Source organism: Rattus norvegicus, chromosome 3, assembly GCF_036323735.1.
Source record: "Rattus norvegicus strain BN/NHsdMcwi chromosome 3, GRCr8, whole genome shotgun sequence".
NCBI classification, from domain to species: domain Eukaryota; kingdom Metazoa; phylum Chordata; class Mammalia; order Rodentia; family Muridae; genus Rattus; species Rattus norvegicus.
In genome coordinates, this window is record NC_086021.1 from 132918678 (window position 1) to 132936867 (window position 18190).

The following is an 18190-nucleotide window of genomic DNA, read 5'->3' on the forward strand; positions in this document are numbered from 1 at the left end:
CATGTGCAAATTTGCATGCGTCTTATCGTGTAATTATACGAACTGCTAGATTATTTATAAGATTGTTCCCAGAAACTTTGTTCCTCCGAGTGAAAGTTGCTGACTGTGTCTACTCTCTTCAGATGAACTGGAGAAACTGGAACAGGAGAGACTGGCTCTGGAGGCCGCAATCAAAGACAACGACTGTGAGGAGGGCAAGGGGGGCATCCGAGGCTTGTTTAAGAAGGCCGGCAAACTGAACATTACCAAGCCGGCCCCTAAAAAAGGTGAGCACTTCTAAATCTTAAGAACATGACTTCAAGATGAGCGCAGAGCTGGACATCACAAAGGGACAGAAAAAGCATCTAAGTCACTGAGCAGGCACCAAAAATCTCTCTTTCAGGAAAGCAGCATCACGAAGCACTTTATGCCTCCTTGCTGTTAAATATATATATATATATATATATATATATATATATATATATATATATATATATATATATATATATATATATATATATATATTTTTTTTTTTTTAAAGTAATAGGGAATTACCTAGTGCTTACACAGACTGGCTGCCCCAGAATGTCTGCTGAGATGGAAAAATGGAAAATTTAAAACCAGTGATGCCCACCCACTTATCTATACAATCCTTACCATGCAGAAGTATCCGGGGCATACGGTGAGTTAGTGAGTGAGGCAAAGGGGATACAGCTAGAAACATGCCTGTCACTAATCAGAATGAGAGACCATGAGCTCCCTCCGCTCACACGGATTACCGCCTATAGTGTTAGTTTAGTTGTAAGCTTATCTCTGCATGTCTGGAAAACATCCAGAGGACAGAGGATCAAAAATGAGAGAATTTGTTTAAGTTATAGAAACAGGAGATTTGTTTATCTGCTTACTTTTGAAAATCTCCTTTCCCAATCAAGAGTAAGTTGGATTTTAACCAGGTCCACAGTGACCTCTGCTGGTAGAAAATCAGAATGCGCACAGCCCACCAGAGACTGTCACACACTGGTGTGAGATTGCAGGCTGGTTCACTGTCAACCCAGGGGCAGGACCCAAACTGAAGCTTTGTTGGCTCCTAGCCTAGAGTGGCAACAGCTCTAAATGGCCACTTCCTGACCTGTAAATAGTCCAATTCCATTGGCTTGTGCTGGCATGTGTAGCCCAAGGTTGAAATTTCACCTGTAATATAAGGACGATGCAAACACAACCCGTATCCCACGCACTGTGGGAAGCCTTATTTTTCCCAACAAGTTTTTAGAAATTATTTGTTTTTAATTTATGTGTATGTGCCTGTATATGTGTGAATGTCAGAAGAGGATACCAGGTGTCCCGGGGTTGGCCTGTCAGGAGTTTCTAAGCTACCTGACATGGGTACGTGGCTGTGGGGACCTGACCTTCTGATCTTTGGAAAGCAGCACTCTTAAACACTGAGCCATCTCCACAGCTCCTCCTCACATACTTTAAAACGTCACTTCCCTCCACAAACGGTGGAACACAGCTTTAATCACAGCACTCAAGAGGCAAAGGCAGGAAGATCTCTGTGAGTTTGAGGCCAGCCTGGTCTACAGAGTGAAGTGCAGTATATCCAGAGCTATGTAGAGAGACCCTGTCTTAACACACACACACACACACACACACACACACACACACACACACACACACACACTTGAATCTGAAGTTGGATCTGATGTAAAATTAATAATAAGGGCCTTCGAGGTTGGTCAGCAGGCTAGGCTCAGCTTGCCTCCCACCAAGCCTGACAACCTGAGTTTGATCCCTAGAACCCACATGGTGAAAGGAGAAAACTGATCCCCCCACCACCAGGTTGCCCTCAGACTTCCCTATGCATACGATGACACATATGTGCCCACACATACACATGTGCAAAAATAAATAAATGCTTAAAATTTGTAATTGAGATGGCTCAGCAGTTAAGAGCACTGATTGCTCTTCTGGAGGTCCTGAGTTCAAATCCCAGCAACCACATGGTGGCTCACAATCATCTGTAATGAGATCTGATGCCCTCTTCTGGTGTGTCTGAAGACAGCTACAGTGTACTCATATATAATAAATAAATCTTTTCTAAAAAGTTTGTAATTAGAATAAGGCTTTAAAACATTTTTTCCCACTGTTGTCTTATTTGTAATACTAATCTCTATTAAGCGACACAGTCTGGAAAAGCAATGGAAAGTTCAAAGTCAAAGCTGAGTCCTCTGCTCATTTTAATCGGTAGGGAGCACAGGCCTTGTTTTTCCTTGCTCTTTCTAATCAGTAGGCAACACGGGCCTCATTCTTCCTCTGCTCATTCTAATTGGGAGGGAGCATGGACATTGCTCATTTAAGCAAAGCTTGTTCTAGTCCTCTGTCACAGGATTCGTTTTGGTTAAAAGGTACTTTTTCCAAATGCCAGCCTACCATGGTGTTCAGAAAACAAAGTCATAATGCTGTGTGCTTTAATGCCTAGGAGTTCAAACACTGCTCCATAGGGGGGCCTACACCACCCGGCTTTGAGGTGGTGACAACTCTTTTGAGCTCTAGATCAAGCCCAAACCCGCAGGCTCTCCTAATGATTCCTCCAGACACTTTGTATGGAACTAAGGGCAGAGTTTGGTCCATTCTACAAATAAATGTACTTTCTGTCTCTGTGGTCTTAAGAATATAAAAACAATTTGAGATACTTGCTTTAGAACGGACAGGCCCACAACATGGCAACACAGAACAGAGCAAAGCCTCTTCAGAACCTGCTGGATCTGAGGGGAGCTCTGAAGAGGCTTCTCAGAAGAGGCTTTCGGCACTGCAGTAAGCACTTGGCCAACGCTGCCTCTTTGCATGAGAGCCAGGAAATAACAATTCTCAAAGGCAAGGAAACTAGAGATAATATGGACGGTGTCTAAAGAATGATAGCGGTGAGGTTAGGAAACAGGTCTGGTTCGCCCGATACTCCTTCTCTGTCTCCATGTCAGGGTCAGGAACTTTTAAACATGTGCTGAGATGGCTTGGTGTCTAAAAGCACTGGCTATTCATCCAGAGCATCCAATTCCTGGCACCACATGGCAGCCCATACATGTACACTCCAGTTCCAGGAAACGTGACATCCTCTGCTGCATTCCAAGGGTACACACATAAAAGTAAGTAAATCTGGGACTGGAAAGATGGCGCAGCAGTTCTGTTCTTCCAGAGGACCTAGGTTCAAGTCCCCGTACCCACATCAGGTGGCTTAAAACCTGTAATTCTAGCTCCATGAAGATTCAATACGTCTGACCCATGTAGGCACCTGCAGTCATGGGCACATAGTACACACACACACACACACACACACACACACACACACACACACACACACACTAAACAAATGAATAAATACTTTAGAAAAATTTTAGAAAATATTAATCACTTCTAAGTATTATATGTGCAGCCATCCTTAATTAAAACTAAAAGCTTTTTTTTTTAATCTCCATGTATCCTTGACTTTTTTTTATATCCTTTACAAAACTTCACACAACTCAAAGGGTTTTGCTTCAGCTTCACAGAAGTCTTGAAAAAGAAACAGAAGTGGGCAGAGCTAGTGAAATAGAACTCGAGGGGGTCTATGGTGCCTGGGAAACTGAAATCCAGACTTTCATGGGGCTTATGACAGAATTGTTCTTAAGTGAGTGAAAGCACCAATGAAAAGATATTTCTCTCTCTCTCTCTCTCTCTCTCTCTCTCTCTCTCTTTCTCTCTCTGTGTGTGTGTGTATGTGTGTGTAAATGTGTATGTATGTGCACACTGTGTGTGTAAATGTGTGTATGTATGTATGTGCACACTGTGTGTAAATGTGTGTGTATGTATATGCACATTCTGTGTGTGTGTGTGTGTGTGTGTGTGTGTGTGTGTGTGTGTGTGTGTGTAGGCCAGAGAACAACTTGGGTGTAATGCTCAGGAAAGCCATCTATCCCTTTTGAGGGAGGGCCTTGCTGGCCTGGAATTCTCCAAGCAAAGCAGCTTAGTTGGCCAGTGAGTTCCAGGGATCTATCTCTCTGCCCCCAGCCCCAGCCCCACCCCCAGGGCTGGGACTGCACAAAGCTGCCACCACTCACATCATTTTTTATAAGGTTCTTTGACAACAGAGTAGCCTCCCAGTCCCCTATTCCTTATCTCTAGAAAAGCCAATCGCCACAGGTTCTAATATAAAATTTCAGAAGGTTGTCACGTGCTATAGTTGTAACTGGAGCATAAGTGGGCTAAAACACTGAACAAGGAAGCTGCCTTTGTAGCTCAATTCTTCTGAAAAGATTCTTTTTATTAACATTCAGAACTAGGGTTCATTGTAGTGTTTTTCAAACAAGGTTTGGCTTTGTTAATCCTTTCCCCCCTTGTCTCCCTCCCCCCTTCTCTCATACCCTCCCCTTCCCCCAGTAGCCTTCTTCCACAAACATGTCATAGGTGACACTGTTCTCCCCTCCCAACCATACTCACAGACACCACTTATTCTTTCATGGCCTTCTGAACAAAGCCAAGACAGAACAAAATCCCCCTTAAAGGTGGAAAGATTTGCCTCACCTCATGATTTCAAGATGAGCCACAGTGGCTTCATCTCTGGCAGCAGAAGCCTGAGGCGATGCTGTTCACCTCGGGGCAGACCAGAAAGCAAATAGGCCCTACGGATCAGACCCAAGCTGTCATGTAAGGACCACCCACCACTGAACCACTTTCTCCAACTATGCCGAGCCTCTAAAGGCTCCTCAACCTCCCCAAACAGCACCATCAGCCATGGGGGAAAAATGTCTTATAGGGGTATCTTCAAAGTTTAAGCCACCACATGCCTAAATAATAATTCCATCATGTAGCTCACTGTTCCTGTCCTCAAAAGACAAATAGATGTTCCACTGTATCCTCCATTTCAGACAGCAACATCAGCACCATCCAGTCGATGCACGTCGGGGAGTTCAATCAGAAGCTGGTAGAAGCCAGCGCTCAGTTTAAAAAGAAACAGGGAAAAGGCACGATCGATGTTTGGTGGTTATTTGATGATGGAGGTAAGCTATGCAAAATGTTCACTGAGGAGCAGAACTTCTGCCTTGTTCTTTTAACAAGGTTCGTGTACACAAGAAGGGCATCAGCTCGAGAATGCCATTTCCGTGTTCCCAAAGACCACAAGTCATTTAACAGCTATCATAACGGGAATGGATAAAAATAATGCTCTCAGTTTTTTTTTTCTTCTCTCAGTTTCTCTCTTCCTTTCCATTGTAATTTGCTCTTTATTCCAGGGTTGACACTGCTTATCCCATATATCTTGACTCTCAGAAAGAAATGGAAAGACTGTAAGTTAAGAATCTATGTTGGAGGAAAAATCAACCGCATTGAAGAGGAAAAAATTTCGTGAGTGATCTGTGACTCACCTTTCTGGCCATTCTGAAGGAAGGTCACTCTGTTGCTTTAAATGTCTTTGAGAGAGCTAGGAATGATGGTGCATATCTTAATTCTCAGCACCAGGAGGCAGAGACAGGCAAATCTTTCTGATTTCGAGCCCAACCTGGTCTACTACATAGGGAGTTCAAGGCCAACCTAGTCAACATGTTGAGTTCTTGACAAGCTGGGAATTTAAATTGAGACTCTATTGCAGAAGGAAGGAAGGAAGGAAGGAAGGAAGGAAGGAAGGAAGGAAGGAAGGAAGGAAGGAAGGAAGGAAGGGAGGGAGGGAGGGAGGAAGGGAGAAAGGGAGGAAGGAAGGAAGGAAGGAAGGGAGGAAGGGAGGAAGGGAGGGAGGAAGGAAGGAAGTGAGGGAGAGAGGGAGGGGAAGGGAAGGGGAAACAGACAGACAGACACACAGACAAACAGACTTTTAAAGTAAAGTCACATCATTTATCTTTGTAGATTTTTCATTAGTGCAGCCACTAAGAGCTGAAGCATTCATGTGAGAAGAGCAAACGTCTAAGAGCGTGGCTTTCTCATACTGTCATGGGAACCCTGGGGAGACCCAGCAGCTCTTGGTCTTGCATGCAAACTTAAGCCCTGAACTTTGTAACTCCCAGAACCCCGCAATAAAGACAGGACTCTCATTCCATCAGTTTTCATAGTGTCTTCTCCCTCTGAGGAGAATGTAATGATGGTATACCCACATGTACACACATTTTATAGCAAGGACATAATCACATTCAATGAAAGCATGACAGTTCTCATGTAATAATATTGCATATGTTGATTCTCCTTAAGAAGCAGACAGACAGATAGACAGATAGAAAGAGAAAGAAACAAAGAGGATAACAAAGCAAACTGAAAAACATTCCAATGACAGGTCTGGGAATCTTTGTACCACCTTTACAAGCTTTCTGTAACTTTAAGTTAAAATTACCAATTTCCAGGGGCCAGCAGGTAGAACAACACATAGCCATACACTATTAGTCTGTTGGAAATGTTGTAAAAGCCTCTTCGACAAGAATGACCGAGTTCTGTCTTGCTGGCGACAAGGAGCGTTTCCCATTCTCCCTCAGGAAGATGAATCCCTTTGTGCTGTCAGTTCTCTGTACCTACTGGGATTTCTCTGTTTTTTCTTTCCTGGATTTTACTGTTATTTCTTGTATTTTTATTTTTATGACAAGGTGCCTCTGAGTATGTCATGCTGGCCTGGAATTCACTGTACAACCCTGTGTGTCCTGACTCACAGTCCCCTTCCTCAGTGTGCTGAGATGGCAGGCGTGAGCCACCTTGGTTGACCTTAGGGATTGCTTCGTGTCTTCTTCGGAACACACTTAACATCTCCATTGAACACATTAATGCAATCAAAACTGAAAAGCCTCTGTCTGAGAGCCACCCTGATTGCTTTTGATACCTTAACTCAAACACAAAGGCACCTTTGATAGAAAGTAATTACATAGGCACTAGTGATGTGGTTTTTTTTTTCTTCTCTCTCTCTCTCTCTCTTTTCAGAATGGCTTCTCTTCTCAGCAAATTTAGGATAAAATTTGCAGACATTCATATAATTGGAGACATCAACATTAAGCCAAACAAAGAGAGGTAAGAATTGTTTAGCAGGCTCGGCTGACCCCGGCTTCTCATTTTCGTGTTGTTTAACAGAGGGTGAAAACACAACGAATTTACTGCAGTCACTTCTCGATAGATAAGATAGTAAAGAAACCTTCATTAACCGTGACACTGAGAGGGAAGAGGGCTTTAGCAAGGAACTTGAGGAAAGGATCCCCATTCCAGGGTGACTTTGGGTTCCAGGTACTAAGCGGCTCAACACTTAGGGCCTGTGAACTTTTACTGGAGCCTCTAAAACTATTTGAGACCTAGAATGGTGATTTATAAGCCCTGCTCCCAGAAACTATAAAGCTGGCAGAGTTGAGGTAATCAGCGAAATGTCTTCAAAGGATGGCAGCATTTTAACCCTTTCAGTTGTAGAGTTTCTCAATTCCATTAACTATCTTAGTCATTTACAAAACGCTATAGCCCAGGCAGCTTAGCAAACCAATACTTGTAGCTCAGTTCTGGAGGCCAAGCAGTCCAATTCCCTTGAGGGACCACCATCCTTATGACTCTAAAGAGCTAAGTGCCCCCTAACGTCCCCACTTCCAGACGTCACAACATTGGTGGTTTAGGCTTCACTACGTAAACTTTGGCGGCCTGCAAACCTTGTGGTTCATAACAATGGTATCTCTGAAAACCATTGGTATCACAGGTTCTGTGTTCGCAGGATATCTCAAAGGTGCAGGAATATTGCCTGGAAACATGGTCAATTGTAAACTAAATGAACTGGGGCAGGGAAAATGGCTCAGAGGTTAAGAGCACTGACTGCTCTTCCAGAGGTCCTGAGTTCAACTCCCAGCAACCACACGGTGGCTCACACCATCAGTAATGGGATCTGATGCCCTCTTCTGGTGTGTCTGAAAACAGCTACAGTGTACTCATATACATAAAATGAATAAATTAATTAAAAAAATAAGTTAAATGAACTGCTTAGACTTATAATTTAGCAACTACAGAAAGTTTTCAGTTGCTGATAGTAAGTTATATTTACTGTATCTTGTGGATACAATTTAATACATCTTACTTAGAATAGACTGGAGCCCACAAAGAAAACCACACCCGGGACATGAAGGCTTCTGCATGCCTGGGTTCCTATAGTTCCATTGGGCCATCTTTGACCACTATTTCTGCCTCCTCTGGCAAGTCTTGACAAGCTGTCATTCTGCAGTCCCCAAGTCTTCTCCCCTCTTCCCTTCTTGCAATATAATTTTTTTATAAACTTGATAAATATCTAAAAATCTGAAGGCTCACAATGTGTTTTACTGACCAGATAAACTGGAACTTCATATTGTTTAGGGTGTCTATGAGCTTCCTAAGGCTACAAGTCAGGTATAATGCTTCACAAAGCACCTTCTAATAAGAAAGTTGAAGCTGATAGGGCTAACCAGAGATGCTTTAGAGCGTTTCCTTGTATCATACAACCCTCAAATGCCTAACATTCTAATGCTTCTGTACTCACAAGTGTGTACGTAACACACAATTCCCTCTGGTAAGTGTTCTCACTTACTGTTCTGATCAGAACTGAATTGCCGTGCAATATCTCTTTTCACTTGAAGAGTTGTAGTTCATTGGGTCAACGCCTCATGGCATTTTCAGTCATGTGACCCAACAAGGTCATTGTGTGGCTCTGGTTGGTAGACAGAATTCTTAATAGCAGAACAAGACGAGCAATTTTTAACATGAAGCCTTTAGTGGCAGAGTTTAGAGATTATGGTACGTCATGGTTGAGCCACCTTCCAGTATCTGGGGTTGGGGTAGCCACTGCCTCTATTAAAGCCCTTGTTCTACGCTGAGCCCAATAGTCACCCAAATTAGTCTTGTAGTAGCGGAGTTTGTCTTCATTACTCATCTTCCTAAACGAGCCCTTGATTCTCTATTCCCTTTTCCTTTACCCCTCAACCTGGTTTTCTCTCCTCTGAGAGCCCTATTTCTTTCTGCATCACTGGCCTCGCCTCTGTTCAGCTGCTGTGTCCACTGCCCTGTGTTCTTATACTTTCTGTTCTGTCACTGAGCATGTGATATGTCACCTTTATGAACTGGCCTCTCCATTCTGGGAGTACCTACTTGTCACAGTACAGACACACTTTGTCTTACTATGATGACCTTGTCCAATGATGTCTTCTTCTTAGGGCATTTTCATCTTGCCCTGTGTCTAAATTTTATTCCAGACACCATTGTTATCCCTCACGCAATGCCATCCTCCTCCTCAAAGAGAATTGCTTACCTTCCATAAGAAACCAATAAATTAGGATTCAGAGTTTTGCAGATTTTTCTCCCTGCTCTATCAAGGTTGCAAAGAAGATATATCAATCCTTACTGAGGTAAGATAATTGTGAAGCCTACTGTGCACTGTCCTGAGGAAAGAGGCCATCTGCCAGAGTGTGCAGGGGACCTGTCCTCATCTCTCACCTGTCCACCACCCTTCAGCCATGTTGCTTTGTAAAATGGCATGTACCCTACTGGCAACTCACACCCCAGACTTTGAAAGTGGCCCTAGTTTAGAACTGAAAGCAGTCATTTAGCCCATGGCACCCATGGCCTCTGGCAGCCAGCTGGATAGCACAATCAAACAGAGAAAGCTCTTCTAGATGGCAGCCCCAGGGCAACAATCTAAGCCATCATGAGAATACTGGCCCAGTGACTGGAGAGATGGCTCGGCAGTTAAATGCACTAGCCTCTTACAGAGGGTCTGAGTTCGATTCCCAGCACCCGCATGGTGGCTCACAACCATCTGTATGGGATCTGATGCCCTTTTCTGGTGTGCATGGAGACAGAACATTCATACATAAAATACATGAACAAATAAATCTTAGAGAGGGGTTGGGGAAGAATACTGTCCCAGTTTCAGCACCCATGGTGGTCTTCATGTCTGGGCAGTCTTCGTCACCATTAACAACTGTCCCCAGATCTCTGTTTTTGTCTTGCTCACCTGGTATTATACAAAGTCAGTGGTTTGCTTGTGGAGGCTAGTGTTAAATTATCTTTCAATCACCTTTGGTAAATCTTTCAATAACTGTGAAATGTTGCTACCTCACAAGCATTTGACAGAACAAAAGCCAACTAAATGAGAAAATAATTGAGCCTGAGAAATGTAGCATATATTGTGATTAGATTCCATTTTTATTGTGTAAACTGAATTAAAAGTCATGGGCCAAAGACAGCAATCTTTATATGGAAATCAAGAAGAAACTGAAGACAATTAACTAGATAATTTAGCTTAAAGATGCTAGAGTAGTTCTAAACAAAACAAAACAAAAACAAACAAAAAAACCCCACTATTAAAGATTACTGTGAAAGAGGAAATCTTATGTGGTCCAAGGAGAAAATTTAAAATTTATATCCTATTTGTGAAATGAAAAATATATCCTTTTCCTCCTTCCTTTTCCTCTCTCAGGGAGAAAGTTTTATGCAGTTAAGATAATGCTAAATCTTGGTATGAGGAAAATGATGGAGAATGCAGGACAGCTATTAGTTAATTTTAAAATGCTGAATTAAACCTCATTCATATTTAACATGAGATATTACAGATATATCTAAGAGTCAATTTAAAGGTACTTTTTAAGAAAAAAAAAAAAAACACTTGGGGCCAGGAAAGCTGACTCAGCATTAAGACAATTGGCTGCCTGGGTCCTGCTAAGACTGAACCCCCAGTGAACTAGATTGTTGGGGGGAGGGCGGCAATGGGGGGAGGATGGGGAGGGGAATACCCATAAGGAAGGGGAGGGGGGAGGGGGATGTTTGCCCGGAAACCGGGAAAGGGAAAAAGGGAATAACACTCGAAATGTATATAAGAAATACTCAAGTTAATTAAAAAAAAAAAAGACAACTGGCTGCTCTTCCAGAGGACCAGGGTTAAATTATTAGGGCCTACACAGTGGTCCTAATAACCATCTATAACTCTGGTTCCAATGACCTGTTCTGGTGTCCCTGGGTATCAGGCATATGTGGTGCATGGACATGCATGCAGGCAAAACACCCATACATATAAAATAAAAATAAATAAATCTCTCTTTTTTTTCAACTTTAAAAAAGAAAAGAAAATCAGGTAAAGGAGAATGGAAGCCATGGCTGGGACAGCAAAGGGTCAGCTCTGGACAAACAGTCAGAGGAAGAGTGGGCAAAGACAGTTTCTTGCAGTACAGTGTTTCAAATGCAAGTGAGAGAAAACCTCCTAGTGACTTATGTGACGGAAATGATTGTCACACACAGTCAAGTACAAGTGTAGTCTGGCTTTCAATTAAATGACCTAGAAAATAAGCTTTATAACAAAGGACTGATTCTTTTCCATTCTTCCTATTCTATCTTCTTGTATAAAGCTTCACTCAAAGTCTATTTAGCTTATCAAAGCAAGAAGACTGACAGTAGCGACTAGGACTACATACTTGTTCCCATGTATTCAGTAGGAGAGAAAGTGTCTCTTTCTAGCCATTAAAGTCAGGTCTTGTACTCCATTCAGGATACATTGCCCCCCCCCCCCAATCCACTGGGCCATCCATGGTAGTCACCATATAATACTAGGTGTGTATTAGTTCAAAACTGAGTTTTGCTCAGCTCTTGCAGAAATGTGCTAGGATTAGCTGATGCTGTAAATGGAACAGTTCTCACCAGAGATACTGTGGAAACAACTACAGATTTCCACTCCGCCTCTGTTTCTTGGGAGATCGTTTTTATGCTGTATTTTCGAGTCAGGTTCTAGACGAGGTGCAGAGAAACTGTAACTCTACAATGTAAAGTAAGAACATGTAGAGTTGTTTAAACAGTACTTTCACATATTAAAACCAAGTTCTGGAGCTGGTCAGTGTGGTGCTGCCTCACTTTCCCAAGCCACTCACCCACACCATCCCCGCTGCTCTAAGACTACTGGTGGCCATTGTCACTCCCTTACATAGGCCAGGTTAGCTATGCCAAGGACAAGAGTTAGAGCAATCATCCAGGATCTGAGGTCCAACCCTGCACCTTACTGTCTGTACAGCTCTCTAAAGGCTGACACTGTTGGAAGGAGCAGCAAATGAAAGTACTCTTGAAAGAATAATAGGGTCACTTCGGCTCTCTTGCTCACCCATTGTCTCCCCCACTTACTGTGAGTCAGCACAATAGAAATCTATGGCACTCAGTATCTCTTCGGTCCTTAACAGAGGCTTCCTGGCAGAGGTAATTTTACTCCTTTGTAATCTCTGCACTTTTATCTGCAAATCCTAAATCAGGCCAACTGATGAGATAATTAAATTCATCGCTTCGTATTTTAATGTCTTCACCCCAAATCGTATGGGTTCTAATTATCATTCATCCCAAAGTTACTAAATTGTAAGTAAGTTAAATTATATAAAACCAAAGAAAATTATTCATAGTCAAGACCTTCTCCAGCAGAGCTCTGAAGACAACTCCTTTCATAAATTATAAGCTTTACTTTGTGCTGTGGTTTGAAGAATAAATCTTAAGAGATTATCATGTAAGACAAGAATGAGATTCTCCTTGCAATTTTTAAATGTTCCATAGCTCTCACGCACAGCTTCTCGCTTTCTCCCCAGTGATTTATTTTTAGATGCCCTAAGATGGCCTCAGATTTTTAGGCATTAAATGTTATTGATTTTTGTCCTCTCGCTTAACACAAACATGAATAATAGTCATTTGAAAAATCTCAGACGACAACATCAAACATCAGGACAAGGACACCATTATTTTTGGCAGACATTTTTGCACAAAGGATGTTAAGCCTGTGGAAACCCAGACTATTTTCTTATCAGCCCAAAGCCTCCTTAACAGTGGGCATTGTTAATTGACTGCCTGTGAGAAGGGCTCCCAGCTCTCAATGAATAGAGGTCATCTCTCATCTACAGAAAATGAGCGTCTCCCATTGATCAGCATAACAAGCAAATAGAAACTCAGGTGTGGACTAAAGTGCATACATCACAAGTGTGTCTTTAACCACATTGTGCAGAAAACATATCTGTGCAGAAATTACTATCTACTTGCTCATGAACTAATAATACTGATGATCCTCACAAATGAACAAGGTCTCAAACACACCACTGCTTGCTTTCACTAGGGAGGGAATGCTGTGCCCATGGTTTCCCTCACTATAAGTTCCCTACAAAGATGACTCTCAAAAGATTTGCATACCATTCAGCTCTGATTCCATGCATCTGTGGAATAATGAGTCTGTTTCCCACTGTGAGGCCTCCTTTACAATTCCAATTTCAGCTGGAAAGTCTTTGAAGAGATGATTGAACCTTATAGGCTCCACGAAAGCCACAAAGATTTGACCACTGCTGAGAAATTAAAAAGAGAAAGTCCATGGAAAATTACAGATGCAGAACTGGAAGCAGTCAAGGAAAAGGTAAGAACTTGTCTCCCTATGTTTTCACTTTAATGTGTAATTAGATAAAGAATGTAACGGGTTGATTTCAAGAAGTGAGACATCTGGTCAACCTGACTTCCTGAGCACCCTGTATTTTTAGGTGCTTTTTAATCATATGACTGGATAAAATCATTTAGAAAATGTTTTCATTTTTTCCTGGAAAATAACCTATTTTAAAGTTAATGAAACAAGTTATTGCTCCATATTGTGATGACTCCTCTGAAATTTATTCTTAATAATCTAAAATAAGTCATTAGTCATGCAATGTGGATAAAGGTAAGTTTAACAAAATTTAAACAACAGCAAAGACCTTTAACCTGTTAAACATAGCTGTGAAAACCTAATAAAAATATCTACAGAAAGTTATGATGTATTGCTTAGAATAAAGAATACAGATGTACCTGGAGCTAGCAAGATAGCTTGTCAGATGTCCTGAGTTCAATCCCCAGGTCTCGCTGTGCAAGCAGAAAATATATTTATAAAAAATTGTCCTCTGACATTTACAAACAGTGCAGTACAAATACAGGAATAATAAAATAACTGTGTGTGTGTGGTTGTGTGTGAACATATGTATGTGTCTATATGTATGTATGTGTGTATATGTATGTGTGTGTGGTTTTGTATGTGTGTGTGATTGTGTGTCTGTCTGTATGTATGTATGCATGTGTATGTGTGTATATGTATGTATATGTGTATGTGGTTTTGAGTATGTATGCATGTATGTGTATATGTGTGTATATGTATATGTGTATGTATAAATGTATGTATGTATGTATGTATGTGTGGATGTGAGGATGTATGTGTGTGGTTGTGTGTGTTTGTATGTATGTATGTGAGTGTATGTATCTGTGTGTATGTATGTGTGTGTGGTTGTGTGTGTATGTATGTGTGTGTGGTTGTGTGTGTGTATGTATGTGTGTGTGTGTGATTGTGTATATATGTGTGTGTATGTGTGTGTGGTTGTGTATGTGTATGTATGTGTTTGTATGTGTGTATGTGTGTATGCATGTGTGTGTGGTTGTGTGTATGGTTGTGTGTGTGTGTGTGTGTGTGTGTGTAGTATGTGTAAATTGAGTCTGGCATACACCATGAGGTGAATGATGAGCTTTCCTAGGTAGCCTGGAGTACCAGCACTCTGGAGGCTAAGACAAGAAGATCATAACCCCAAGGCCAGCCTGAGGCAGACAGAACAACCAGAAGTTTCTCTCTGGCCTAAGTGTAAATTGAACTGGTGGGCAGTACTGGTAATGAAAAAAGAAACAAATCATCAAATCAGGGATGCCAATCTAAGTAAAAAAACTCAACATCTTAATTGGACATTAAAGGACAAGGGTGACCCGAGCTTCTAAACTACAAACACAGATAAACTGTACTAGGATCTGAGCTGGGAAACTTAGAGGAAGAAAATATTAAACTCTTCCAGCATTAGTAAAACAACCCTGAGATAGAACAATAACTTGTGCACCGGATTGAGTATCCAGTTTTTAGAGACATAGTGTATAATTAAGCAATGCAGACATCTGAGGCTGGTTCTGAACCAGTGAATTCAAAAGTATTAGTCTCATCACTAATAATTTTCCAATGAGTTTACTGGTGGCTTATTACTCGAAACCAGACTCATACAAATATTGTCAGGGAGCTTAAAGAAAATAGAACAGAACAGAACCTATCTTGTTAGGCTATCAAAGCAATAGCAAGATTCAATTGGTTTTCTCCAAATGAAAGTCTGTTCCCAATCTCTCTGTTCTAGCCTTTTTTGTTTTGGCCATCTGCCTTGTCTGCTCTGCACCCCTAGAATCTAGTAAAGCCACCGCATCACAGTGACAATCTAGACTCTCTCTATAGTTCTAAAGTTTCCCATGAAGCTTTGCAACATTAAGTCGTTTTTAAAAGCATGTCCAATTTATTTTTAGAAATGACTTTTTAAAAATGATACCTTCTGCTTATCCATGACTTGAGGTAAGAAGATAAATTCTCGTTCAGATTTCTGATAGACCTGCACTCAACCCCATCTAAATACTGTCCACAGAGTTACCGCCAAGTTCGACTGAACGAGCTGTTACAGGAGCATTCCAGAGCCGCCAACCTCATCGTATTGTAAGTGTCGCTGGGCAGTTATGACTGGAAGGGAGAAGGGACAGGGTGAGTGGGCTGATCAGACTAAAGACCTATGGCTCTTCCCGTGGGAAGATTTTTTTTTTAAGATAGGTTGGCCCATCTAGGAGTATAGGCAGTGAAGGAAGATAAATGTTACCCTAAAACAGGATGACAGAATCCTGGGGACTTCAGCAGTATGTGCTTGGTTTCTCTAGCAGTCCAACAACACTCATAGGGCTGGGAACATGCATCCATGTTGGGTTGATGCTACCCTTATGGGCCCATATGGACCAGGCTCCAGGAATCCGAACTCTGAAATTCCTTCCCAGTAGCCCAAGTGGGTCATGGGGCTCACAAGCATCTTCCCTGGGTGGGTGCTCCTGAGCTGTGTGTCTATGGCTGACTCCCAGGGATCTGTACAGTGTGGAACAGGTCACCAAATGGAAAAGGCTATGAGCTTTTCCATTTCCGTTCTTTATCGCATGGCCCTACCAATGTTAGGAAAATGCCTACTGAAAATATTACTTGTGAAATGAAGATTGGTGCTAAAAATGGGGAAATGTCCAACTATTTCATTTTTACCCCATGAACTGACCTAAAGGCAAATGTATATATCTTAAAGTATGGTATGGCCTGGAGGACTGCTACGTCTAATGCCCTCCCCCCAAAAATTAGGAAGTATTGAAGGCAATGGTAACTGCCCCCATGCGATGGCCATCTTTTGATTAGATTCAAAGATCTAATAAAAAAATCAGAAGTTAGAATTCTATTTTGCCTGTATAAAGACTAAGCCACTTTTCTCGTTTATAGATGTTTGCATTATCTGAAAAATGCATCAATTAAATTTCTGTATTCAAAGTAACTCAGTGCTTTCCTCCAAGGGGGAGCGTGATAAACATTTCATTACTAATTCAGAAGTGCAGATAATGTCCCTGCCGGCTATAACTTTCTCTTTGGTTTTAATTTTCCTTCCCTGTTGTCAGGAGCCTTCCAGTGGCGAGAAAAGGATCTATTTCGGATTTGTTGTACATGGCGTGGTTAGAAATCCTGACCAAGAACCTCCCTCCTGTGCTACTGGTTAGAGGAAATCACAAGAATGTCCTGACATTTTACTCTTAAAGCGCGAGGGATGAGAAATGTTGTACCTTGGTGTCCGAATAATTACAAAACGTGTCTGGTACTTTGTGTTTTAAAACCTCATCTATGAATATACAAACCTCTGGAGACTATCCCACCTGATTCTACATAAATTTCATCTTTTTTAAAAAAGTTATTATTAATGAGAGTTTTTTCCCACCAGTTTTAAAAACATCGAAAACATTTTTCCCTTGTCGCTGGTGAATAAGAAATTAATAAGAGCTGGCTGACATGCTTGCAGGATGTGCTAATGTAGATGAGCTCCAGGCAAACGCAATCTCTTGTTTCCGTGGATTCTTCTGCATGGCCCCGTGCAGGCCACAGGCCCATAGCGGGCTCTCTTTAAGTTGTTATTGACAGACTGGTGTGGTGAAAGCAGGCGGCTATCATAGGGAAAGACACACTGGGTCAGTGGCCTGATTCTGCTTGGCCTCCTGAGAAGTTTGTGGAGATTTAAAAATCAATATCCGGAAACTGTAAGAAGGACTAGAGTCTACAAAGTGTTCAAAGCAGTTACCTAAATTAAGGTTTATTTAATGCAGCCGATAATAAGCTTAACCTCTGATCACACGTAGCTTGCATTCGCTGCTAGCCAGAGGTACACTAGGTAGGTGAGCAAAGACACATGTTCCACTTAGACGAAATAGAGTCCCAACATACAAATATCAATTGTCTTCCTGGTTAAATGTTTTGAAATTTCTACCTTAATACTACTTTATCTTTTTTCTCTGATTAAGTGGTTTGCATAGACGAAATAAAAATAGACGATCTCATTGAAAAATAATCTCACAGGTTTCCAATCCACTACTAAAAATATATCCAGATCCTACATTTATTTACTTTCTCTATATACAGGTATATGGGTTTTATAGAATAACAAGGATATAAGTGGAGAAACTTGTAAAATTTTAAAACACAGGTGTTGATTTTTCTTCTTGTTCGTGTGTGTATAATATTTAATCACAGAAAAAATGCTTATATGATAAATGGCTTGGTTTTGGTTTTGTTGGCATATTTTGACTGTTCTGGGGAAGCTTGTGGGGGGCAAATCAACCTGAAATAAAATTCTACTAAAAAAAAAAAAAACCACTAAGTTTTGTTTGCTTTGGCAAAGTAGTGTATGTTCCTTTTCTGTTACTGAAATCAACAGCACTGTGAAGTGGTTTGCAGATGTAAGCAGGAATATTGCATCCGGTGGCCCTGCACTGTTTAATGCTGGGGTTCAGGATGGGTGTTTGTAACCTTAGCTTTGCTGACAGGCAGAACAGAGGCAAGGAGCAAGGCCTGAGCTTCCCTAGTCCTGTGCTTACCTCAGCCTATGGCTCTAAAACGTAAAGGACTAGTGACCTAGTGAAGAGTGCCCAGCCTCCTCTGAAATACTAGAGTGTGACTCTGGGAAAGGCATGAAGTATATCAGAAAGCAACACATCCCCTCACAGCGGGACATGTTGGGGGTTGGCGGGAGGCTGGAATTGGAGGAAGGGAGTGGTAAGCAGAGATGTGAGGGCTAAGGACTGGATCACCCAACAATCTGGAGCTAGAAAGTTCCTTCAGAGTAGCCCCAAGAAGGGAGGAGAGTGCCTGCGTCTTGTGCATGAT

General features: G+C 41.7%; 1 protein-coding gene across 4 annotated transcripts in view; it reads left to right on the plus strand.

Moving 5' to 3' along the window:
- The window catches only part of Slc12a1 (solute carrier family 12 member 1), a 76774-nt gene extending 59097 nt beyond the window's left edge, over positions 1 to 17677 (plus strand). For all 4 annotated transcript variants that reach the window (NR_073053.1, XM_063283138.1, NM_001270617.1 and 1 more), the window contains exons 21-27: positions 123 to 266; positions 4878 to 5009; positions 5241 to 5352; positions 6901 to 6987; positions 13201 to 13336; positions 15387 to 15454; positions 16438 to 17677. Coding sequence is in view for 3 of the 4 variants with exons in the window: in XM_063283138.1 (XP_063139208.1) it covers positions 123 to 266; positions 4878 to 5009; positions 5241 to 5352; positions 6901 to 6987; positions 13201 to 13336; positions 15387 to 15454; positions 16438 to 16573 (815 nt within the window). In the remaining variant the exon portion in view is untranslated. The remainder of the gene's footprint in view (positions 1 to 122; positions 267 to 4877; positions 5010 to 5240; positions 5353 to 6900; positions 6988 to 13200; positions 13337 to 15386; positions 15455 to 16437) is intronic.
- The last annotated feature ends 513 nt before the right edge of the window (positions 17678 to 18190 follow it).